An 11014-nucleotide genomic window follows, 5' to 3' on the forward strand; every position below is an offset into this window, starting at 1 on the left:
TATCTTAAGACATTCAAACAATATAATTTTGAGTCAAGACCATCTCAACCTCTACAAAAACATTTGAAGAATAACCTCATTATTGAGAAATATTTCACTAACACATTACTCACTTTTCATTTGACAACTTGTGTGGACTTTAGCACACATTCTCAAAATTCTTTTCGCAGCATAGATATTTATTTATGACCTTCTAAGTAAGAATTTAAATTAAACATTGTTAATTAGTTTTAAGATAAAGAAAATTTATGTTGGAACTCAAGTTTTTGGGAGAACTCGTCAATCTGCCTCAAAATTTTATTTTTTGAAGGAGTGATATATGATGTCAATATGGTGGTATGGGACTTTAGATTAATTTCATATAGATACACTAGACACATTTATGTCTTCTATCTTGTACCATCTTATGTGTGTATGTGGAATATGCCTCTATGTCATGGGACATTTAGACTCATTTCACATATGTTCATTAGATTGGATTGTTGTATATCTGCATTATGTATTGATTGAGTTTTCCACACCAATCATGAAAGCCATCCTCTCATGCATTTATGCAACTGATGATAGTTGCAACCCAAGCAAGAGGAAATGTTATGAGAATTACTCTTGTGTTATTGGGAATTATATTTCTTACTTTATATCGAGGATGCCCATGTGTGCCGTGTTAGTAGTGGGTACATGTGATTTGATATAATGGCTGTCTATTTCTCATGATAGCATTGGGATTGATTGATGTGATTTCAATTGAGTGTTTAACTAACGTGGATTATGTCTATGAGCATAGGTAGTGAGATGTGTGAGGGTACGGATTGAGGTGTCGCACTATATGAGGGTACCGATTGAGGTGTTGTACGGATGGTGGACTGAGTGGTGGTACGAAGATGAAGATCATGTGCTAATCATGATATTTTCGTATTAGCATTTAATTGATTGTTTTTAGCTTATTATGTGGCTAGAGTTTATGTGTATGCACACAAGATTATTTAATATATGTGTGTGTACAAGTAGTTGTGTACCTATAGGTCCATTTGTATTTATTATTGGATAAAGATTTTATCATGTGTGAACCTTAGAAACTTGGGACAAGGTTACTTATAAGTAAAGAAAAAGCCCAAAAGTGAAATAGGTTCTATTAATGGCTCCAAGGGGTAAAAGTATGAATATAACATAAATACTGCATGTAGAAGAAGTAGCCAGATATGTCGTGGGGGGGGAGGAGATTACATCCAATTCTCTTGTTCTTGTGTTGTTGAGTGTTTTCATTATACTATTATGTGTTGATCTAAGGTGTGAAACTCTTTAATATTTGATTTTCAAGCTCACATAATACTTGGGGAAAAGATTCATGTTTTATCTATCACTGACAGGTGTACGTCATGGAAAGAAGGATCATAACTACAGTGCATAATGAATGCCTAATCATCCTATGCATCGATTGCTAACTCCTTCTTTTTAGCACTTGGTGTTTATGTATCAGCCAATGGCCATGCCTGACTCTTTGTTCTTCTTCTTCACCAACCTTTTTCTACATTCATTAATGTAATGGCCTGGTTTCGACAATAGTTACATTTACCTTTCTTCTTAGGCTTATCACCCCCCTTCTTGGCATCCTTTCCAGAAGATTGGGCTAATTTTGCCTTTGGCTTATAGGCGCCTTGAGAAAAGGCTTGGCCTTTACCTTTTTGACTAGCAAAAAATGCATGATCTCCCACACACATACTAGTTCGGTTGTGTTGAGATTTCTCTTCTTGCAAGAGCACTACAACCAACTCATCAAAAGTAAGGACATTGGGGCTACTCTTCATCATGAGTCGATGTGTAGATGCAAAACCCTAACATGGATTTGGTAGAGCTGTGAGAACAATAGATCAAAGAACTATCTAGATAGGCCTCATCAATACATGCTAGATCCTCCCTAAGATCTATAATCCTTATGAGAAACTCATCCATTCAATCTCCCTCATTCATATGCTAGGACTCTAACTACCTGCGCAAATAGGCCACTCGTGCCTTGTTATGCACCAGTGTAACAAGTGCATCCCCAGCATGTTTCACAATTTTACATGAACAAACATAAGAAATATTGCTCCTCACTGAAAGCGTCACTAATGCATGTACTTGTGCATCCCTACCATCCCGCCTAGCTTGTTCTGATGTGGGAGGTGCGGAGGGGGACGCCATAGTTATATAAAAACTTGTGTCACCATCCAAAATACTTGTACTATGTTGTTGTGCCTCAATGCTAATAACAACATTCCAAAGCCCTTTGGGTGACCACAATGGATAGTTGGTCCCATCAAGTTTATCCTCAGTGGAAAGCATCCCAAATACATCATTGCTTGCCATTTTACCTATAAATAGCTAGCCTCTGACACAAAATGCAAGTATCCCAGCAACCTGCAAGTACTATCAATGAACACTAAATGCAGCTGAAATGGTTGTTGCCAATAGATCACTGATGACGATGGAAATCTGCAAAGCGTATGAAAAATTGCATAGTGTCTATAGAGTATGGGAATGATACTTAGTAGGAATGTAGAAATCGATGATAATATTGATGATGCTATTGAATAGGAGCTCGAAGCTGTGGTGCTGAAGATGATGGCATCATTAGAATGGGATTGCTCAAGAATGGCTACGAAGTCATCCTTATGATGCTATTGAATAGGAGCTCGAAGCTGTGGTGCTGAAGATGATGGCATCATTAGAATGGGATTGCTCAAGAATGGCTACGAAGTCATCCTTATGAATGCATTTTCTCATGATGCTGTCTTAACCCTTCTTATAAAACATTTCCACTATCAATTGATAGAGAGCGGCCTTCTTAATGAGGCATTTGCCCTTGTCCTTTTTTATGGGACAGTTTATTGGGAATTCATTGGCCAAGAAGTGAGTGATGTCTTCACTCCATTCTAGTACGTGGTCAATCTGGAACAAAGGACCATCGAAAAAATCATCTTCCACTATTAGGGGGGATTCTCCATTTGGGATTTTGGAAATTGATCAACATGTATCACATATGCATAGACCCCTTTCTAACTATGATGGTGAAATCAAATTCCAAAAGAATCAACAATCGTTGATGATGCTATGACACATCTATGAGTATTCATCAGGGCACAACCCCCAAGCATGGACCATCCAAAAATCACATAGTAAGCTTTGGGAGTGCGTGTGGTAGTGATGACATGTGCTGGGTCGTGGACCTAGCTGACAATAGTAAAATAAACCAGCCAGTAGCATTGGTGCATATATATATGTGGGTAGCCAAATCGATCATAATCATCTACTTTCCTCAATGTTGGACTTCACAAAGGTTACAACCCATAAGCGAATGGCCAAGCTGAGAGCATAAACAAAACGTGGTGTGCCATTTTCACCAAGATGATAGAGGCATCTAGAAGTTGCACTTCGCTCTATGGGCCTACCAACCGCCTACAAGGTGGTTGTGAACATCACACCTTTCCAGCCTACATTCAGGCTTGACGTAATCATGCCAATGAAACACTTGGTTACAAAAACCTCTGCACAGAGAGATTGGTTGCTTTAAGAGCAACTAAGTGAGCAAAGGTTACAAAACACTTACATGGATTGATGGTTGAATAACTATGGTGCAAGAGTAGTGGTCTAACAACCAACTAAAAGGCAAACGCAAGAGGAAAGGGAAGATGGTACTCATCTAGAGTTTCAAGAATAGAAAATGGAAGCTCAAATACAAAGGCCAAGGTCCCTACCAAGTCATAGAAATTGTTGCCTCTCATCCACATGACATGCTCTATTAAATCCACAAGAATAAGGAGGTGAAACAAAAGAAAGACAAGGAAAAATAGAGAACACACCTCGAGGCGATCATCGCCCGCGATAAAAAAAGAACAAAAGAGGCTACAAGCCACTAGTATACATACCTCTCTACCCTTCAAGATATGGCTGAAACATAAACAACAATGGAGCATACTTGTCTTGAGCTAGAGCTCTCCCAGAAAGACCACATAGCTATGTCACTTGCCTTGGTTGATACTGGGGCTAGTCACAACGTAATGTCTTGGGAGATGTGGACCTCATTAAGCCACCCACCCCTAACACCATCCACATCTACTCTTATCTCGCAACTACCCTTATTGAAGTAAATAACTTCTAATCTATAGCCAATGTCAGTTGCTTTGAAGCAGAATTTTACTAAACGTGTTCTGTGTCTATGTGACCCTTGAAGGCATACAGACAGAGAGAATTATCAAGGGGATGGATGCGATCATTGATTGTTTAATCAGATGGCGAAAGGGTACCGCTACACTTGAGCTTCCTATCCTTATACTTCTCTAACTCAACACCTCTCTCGCCTCACTGCGTCGACTACTCCCCTTAAACCATTATGGTGATCTAAAACCTCATTGACAGAGAGATGAGGGCCACCTCCCAAACAATAGCCTCAACAACCCCCTCTAAGAGAGATCCCCAAGCAAGAATAGATTCCTAAGAGCACCTTGGCTAGCCAAGGAAAGAAAAGACCTGGCAGCCACCGTTTACCCAGAAGCCTTGCCATAAGCATAAGTATGCCAAGCTGAAGCCCCAACAAGCAATAGAGTTTTACCCACAACTGGAGCCCCGTCAAGACATTAGAAGCTCAAGGCTTCTACAAAGGGAACCCTTCCATTTGGGTCCTAAAAAATCAAGTCACCAACGCCATTACCGCCTAACCTGAAGAAAGTCAAGCAGTAACCTCGAAATCCACATTTAGGTCCCAAGGTCCAAGGAACCCTCACCACAAGCCTCTATAACCACACCAAAGGTTCCACCAAGCACCAAACCAAAGACATAGTGGAGACCTAAACCTGTCTCCCATGCCCCCCCAAAGTCTAAGCAAGAATGAAGAGCAGTTGCTTCTGCCTCTTCTCAAGAGCTAACACCGCCCTCGAAGAGGTTGGAAGATCTCATAGACACCAAACGGCAATACCAAGTCCATATTGATGGCCCTACCCATCTCCACTTTCATCAAAGAAAAGCCACTGATGGCATCAAACCCCCAAGAGAGCTATGCACTAACTCCCTTGGCATTGCGCCAAGCAATCTCAAGGCTCAAAGGGATCACCAAGGTCCCACAACACCCCCGTGTGCCACGTTGTAACACCAACTTGCCAATTGGAAGGCCAGGGTACAATCAGGTGCACTAGCAAAATTGAACACTAGCAAAATCAACATCGGTGGCAATGGATGAGCAAGCGATTATCCGCCTTTGCTCATTGAGCTCCCAAGGCAAGCCGGAAGCCGTTTAGCCTCATTCATATATATGTAACATAGCAGTCTGTGTCAATTGTACATATACCTATACTTGGGAATGATATACATAAATATTTAAAAAAAACGCCCATGACCTAGTCCCACGTAAACCCATCTTTTTCTAGTTCATTTTTTTTTCTATTTTTAACACTCATGCACAAATCAAAACTCTCACAAACACAAGCACAAACCTTTACACAACACAAAAAACACACACTCGCACACTCAAACACACACCCCCACCATGCTTTTATATAATCTGCCCTTTTAAGCTATCCTCTTCCATTTTAATTTGTACCCTTCTCCTTACCCTTTTTAACTCCTCCCTATTTTCTTTTTATTTTAAAATTTAATTTATTAATACCTTAATTTTTTTTAACACAAAAAAAAGAAACTCCCCCCTTCGTCTTTACTCTTATTGATTCTTTATCTTTTTTAAATTACTAAAATCTCATTTTTCTTTAGTATTATATCTTTTATTATTACTTAAATCTTCTTTTCTTATATATATATATATATATATAAACTTATATTTCCATTTTTTATTACTTATATTTTTATTTATAAACAATAAAGAAAACCGCCCGCGTGAACCCGCCCTAAGCGCCCGCCTGCATCCACGAAAGCCAACCCCCTGTGAGTCCACACTGCCCGCCGGCGTTGCGTGCACTGCACCCGCCGATTGCAGCCCCGCACGCAACACCATGCCGCCCGGCCCGTGTGTGCGGCGCCATAGCGAACTGCGCAGCAAAGTAAGCAAGGCTAGCAAGGCGTGATAAGCGTGCAAGGCTAGCAAGGCGCGCGATGCAAGCACATGCGCACAAGCCAAGGCGCAAGCGTGGCAACGCAGCTTAAACAAGACGCAGCCGCACAATGGCACGCGGCAGGCAACGCAAGCACGCAGCTGCAAGCAAGCCTGGCGAGCAGCGCAGGCCTGGCAGCCATGCTTAGCGGCGTAGGGCGCATTCCAAAAGCAAAAATCAGTATTACCCTACGAACCAGGTAAAAAGGTGATTCCAGACAAAGTTTGCCCTTTATCTGAGAACTCATCCCTGCCATCAGATTCCGAAGGCATCTGTGCTTCAAGGCACCCTCTCCGTCCCTGTCGTTCAGCTACCCACTACATAGAACAGATCTCGGCCTCGACTCTCAAGTCTAAGCAATCATAGTGTTTTTTGTTTGGCGCATCTTGTATACAGAGAAGAGATGAGAGATCACTCAACATGTATACAAAGAGATAAGAGATCACCTAACAGGCTCGTGAACAAGCCAAGAGAAGAGAAAACGTGAAAACGAGTCATGTGTAGGGTAGCAAAAATGTATAGAAATAATTTTACAATGACACGTGGCTGAATGAGAGCTCACACCCTAATCGCTACTAGTACTCAACCCATGAATAATTTTACAATGACACGTGGCTGAATGAGAGCTCACACCCTAATAGCTACTAGTACTCAACCCATGCGTTGCTGCTGCAGTATGTAAAAGACATTAAGAAGTGAAATGCATGAATGGAAGCTGGAAGGGTCAATCGAAGGACAAAGGGTCAATCGAAGGGATTTTTTCCTCTTATTTTTTAAAAATCCATCTCTTTTCTCTCCTCTCCTTGTGCCTTGGTTGTCCATGGTTAATATGTAATAGACATATATATATACCTAGATGAATCAGGAACATGCCCAAATTCACCTTTTAAAAAAGTGCATGTTATATACTCATGGTAGTCAACCCACAAGACTATATAACTATCAACTCCATTATGCATAGTATGGACTAGATATTACGACATCCCCACTAACGTCATCAGTGCCCAATAGTGGGTGTCGAACTCTGTATCAAGATATGCTCTCTCTCTCTCTCTCTCTCTCTCTCTCTCTCTCACTCACACACACACACACACACACACACACACACGCATAAGAGCATATATTCACACAAAGAACTTCGTATTGAGTTTCTATCAAACTTCCGGAGTTGCAAGGCAGACTCAGCCATAATGAAGCCTAGCACTAAGGGAAGAAGCAAATAGAAAGAATTAGTACAGCAAATATAAGTAGTTGATAGGGCAAATGCACCGCTAAAGATAGAAAGAATTAGCACAATATCGAGTACCATTTATAAAAGACTTGCAGGTGGCTATTAGCCATGGATCCAGCCAGACCGGAGAGCATTACCTCAAGGGGTGGAGCTTCTGGGGTTGGGGTCAATGAGAGCTTCATTGCAGATCTTGACCTTTTCTTTGGCCTTCTGTGACTTCTTTTTTAAATTCTTATCACAAAAGCAGGATTGCCTGCTAAACTTTTGGCAGCGACGTCTTCCTCGAAGAGACCAGGAAGTGAGGCTACCCCATTACGAATGGCCTTACCAGCCTTGGCTATCTGCCCTTTGAAGTTGCTTTGGCCTTCTGATTCTGGTGATTGGTCACCATCTCTCTAGGTTAATGATCTTCAATGTGTGAGGCTACTCTTTGAAGTAGAGGGTATCAAACAAGAATAGATGAACTCAATGGAACGTGGACAACTTGATGGGCTCAACGAAGGACTCCTTTAGGAACTTGGATGTCAGAAAAGGCAGAAGCGGAAACGGCCCACCTTGTTCAACTTCCCACCCAATAGCTTTGTTGTCTGTCACTATCCAGACTGATGCATTTTGTGAAGGGGAAAGAAGCTCCTCCTCCCCTGATGTGGTTGCTCCTAGAATACCACATCACGGCTCACCTTGATCTTCTGCGGCTTTCAGGGTTATAGAGTTCCCCAGCATGTCAAACTGATAGGTTTACTTTCAGGGTTATAGCATGTCAAACTGATAGGTTTACTTATTTGAACCCGATTCGACTCCTGCAATTATCCATGTCCTAGGCTGTTAAATTCAATCACAGCCTGTGCCCCAATACCTTCTTAAGAAGCTTGCACTGCCTCTGCATTGACCGGATGCAGCATCAATAAATCTGATAAAAGAACATATGTCGAATCACTTTTTGAATCCAGCTCAAAAGCATACTTTGCAGCACGCTTTCCTCGCTCCACATCCATGCACCTCCTGCATCCACTGAGCAAGGTTCTCCATGAAGTTGCAGAGGGTCTGAATGGCATGGTGTATATTAAATCTTCTCCTTCAGGCAATCTTCCAGATCGCACAAGAATGTCAATCATGATATTGTAATGCTCTTCTGTGGGTGTCACTCCATGGTCTCTCATTGATAAAAAGTATGACCGACCCTCATTTATCATGCCACTGTGACAACATGCAGAGAGAACAGTATGTAAAGTAATTTTGTTTGGACAAGTACCTTCTCTCTTCATTTCTTCAAAAAGATGTAGGGTTTCTTGACCCTCCCCATGTTGAGCTAATGCTACAAGCATGGCATTCCATGCCACCACATCCTTCCTAGACAATTGGCCAAACAACCTCTTTGCAAAGTCCAAATTTCCACATTTTGCATACAGATTCACGAGGGCAGTCCCAACAAGCACATTTGCTTCCAACCCACTTGCCTTAATGTGATAATGGATCTGCTCACCCTCAACCAAGGCTTCATTGTTGGCACATGCATCTAGAAGAGAGCAATAAGTCCGTGCATTAGGTGCTAATCCATCCAGTTCCATTTGTTCATGTAATTGAATTGCCTCGTTGCTCTGCGCCTGACATGCACATGCTCCAATCATGGCATTCCATAGCACCAAATCACGCTCAGGGACCTTGTGAAACATCCTTCTTGCATCTTGTAAACTGCCACATTTCCCATACATGTTGAGAAGGGCTGTCCCAACCATAATTTTTAATTCTAATCCACTGGCCACTATGTGAGAATGTATGACGATGCCATCAGGTAGCAAAGTTTGGCAAGCAAAACCATCAAGAATACTGATAAATGTGACTGCATCTGGTGTGAGACCATCAACAAGCATTTGATTAAACAACTGAAGTGCTGCCTTGGGCTCTTCGTGTTGAGCATTCACTTTTATCATGCTGTTCCATGTCACAAGATCCTTGACAGGCATCTGAAAAAATACAGCTTTAGCATTATCTACACTGTTGCACTTCCCATACATGTCGATCAGAGCATTTCCCAGCACCACATCCGATGCGAAATTGCTGTTTAATATGCTGTCGTGTATGGCCCTGCCTTCATCGAGAGCTGCCAAACCAGAGCAGGTTGAGATAACTGTGAGGAAAGTGACCTTGTCTGGGATGACTTCTTCAAGCTGCATGTGATGATACAGCTCAAGTGACTCTCTGCAATGTCCATGCTGGGCAAATGCTTTGATCATGATGGTCCAAGAAAAGATATTACGATGCAACATCTTGGCAAACACCACGCCAGCATGCTCAAGAGCTCCAAACCTGCTATACATTTGTATGAGCAGGTTCCCGATAAACACATCCTGCGGAAACCCATTTGCGATGATGTGGGCATGGACATGTTTGCCATTTGAAAGGACCCTCACATTCTTTAAGGTAGAGGCTAAGCTACCAACATCAACATGACTAACTGATGCTCCTGATAGGTCAAAATTAGTGCCTCCAGACATAGGTGTGCAGTTTAAAGAGGTGGGTTCTTTAAAGGATTGCACATTCTGGCAGATTGTCCTATCTGGAGCATTCATTGACATGGCTGTGAGGCCCTTACCTGTAAAACGTTCGCCAATGAGCTCTTGTCGCGTGTCCGGCCGTGTGGATTCCTCCGAAGTCCCATCTGTTGGTCTAAGGTCGGCGTGAGAAGAAGGCGTCTCTACCTTGCAATTAGAAGGGCTATGGCTTCGCGCCGAGGCAGGGGTCTCCTCCACTATGAGGGAACTGCGCGAGTAGACTGTAAAAGACGCCATTTCACACGGCCAGTGATAGACTGTAGACTTGAAAGTTGATGTCCACTTCTACATGCATACTTTTGCGCACAATGAATGGCAGGCCTAATGACTGAGGGCAAGGTACTGCGTGCGTTGCATAGCCATATCAGGTAATCATCCACATACAAAGGCCATAATTTAGAATAAAAAATTTGGCCGTCTTCACAAGAAAGCCTGTTTTTAAATCCTCTCATAGTTACCATCTCATTTTGAGAGGCAAAAGGTGGCAATACTCATGGTTTTTTACCACCTATTCACCTCATACTCCCTATTAATTAGATCAATATCCATATTCAGATCGATACTCATTAATTAATTAATATACTAAACTTGAAAGCTGAGTACTCCCTATTAATTAGATCAATATCCATATTCAGATCGATACTCATTAATTAATTAATATACTAAGCTTTAAACCTCAGCTTTCGTTGTCTCTCTCCTAAAAAAAAACCTTAGCTTTCATTTAGCGTTCTCTCTATTGTTTTTTTTGGGAACTGCACGGAGGCATGTACAGAAGTCACCTTTTTACAGTTGTCACTCTCCTATCATAGTTCACTATTAAGTAAGCCACAAACTTGATCCCACCTCTCCTCCTCCCAAACAAAAGATGAGTGCTCCCAAGAAATATGATACCCCAGCTGTGTAAGCCAGCCACAAGAAAAGACTCAAAAGGGCATCCTTTTGGAGTATGTTCCTCCTTGAACTCTTTCTTGGTCTACATCTTCACATCAGGTCTCATGCCAATAGGGTTCTCTACCAAAGCCATGAAGGTATGAACCGGTTTCTTCTCCTTCAGATACCATCTTTGAGTCTTAGGTCCAAACTTGGGCAACCTTTCCTTCAAGTCTTTCCCTGCATATCCCCCCACATGCCAAAAAGAGGTTAGGTTGCCCTAG

At 41.9% G+C, this 11014-nt stretch overlaps 1 protein-coding gene across 2 annotated transcripts; it reads right to left on the reverse strand.

Moving 5' to 3' along the window:
* Nucleotides 1-7328: 7328 nt before the first annotated feature.
* LOC147638855 (pentatricopeptide repeat-containing protein At3g12770-like) lies at nucleotides 7329-10272 on the reverse strand. Of its 2 annotated transcripts, none has more exons than XM_086785229.1 (2): nucleotides 9902-10272; nucleotides 7329-9763 (listed from the first exon to the last, which is right to left on the reverse strand). In XM_086785229.1, the coding sequence occupies exons 1-2, from the start codon at nucleotides 10095-10097 to the stop codon at nucleotides 8169-8171; spliced, it is 1791 nt and encodes a 596-aa protein (XP_086641355.1). In that variant the 5' UTR covers nucleotides 10098-10272; the 3' UTR covers nucleotides 7329-8168. The 2 variants fall into 2 exon arrangements, with proteins under 2 accessions (XP_086641355.1, XP_086641363.1); XM_086785237.1 differs by having other exon boundaries at nucleotides 7329-9656; nucleotides 9902-10142.
* Between the last annotated feature and the right edge of the window lie 742 nt (nucleotides 10273-11014).

The sequence above is a fragment of the Cibotium barometz genome, chromosome 4 (genome assembly GCF_041138505.1).
Source record: "Cibotium barometz isolate CiBa-2024 chromosome 4, ASM4113850v1, whole genome shotgun sequence".
In the NCBI taxonomy this organism is placed as follows: domain Eukaryota; kingdom Viridiplantae; phylum Streptophyta; class Polypodiopsida; order Cyatheales; family Cibotiaceae; genus Cibotium; species Cibotium barometz.

What these genes read in the sequence shown, in the direction of transcription:
- LOC147638855 (XM_086785229.1), bottom strand. Translation starts at nt 10,097, where the DNA reads ATGGCGTCTTTTACAGTCTACTCGCGCAGTTCCCTCATAGTGGAGGAG. An exon ending in CATTGGCGAACGTTTTACAG is followed by an intron (nt 9,764 to 9,901) that starts GTAAGGGCCTCA and finishes CAGGAGCATCAG; the next exon opens with TTAGTCATGTTGATGTTGGT.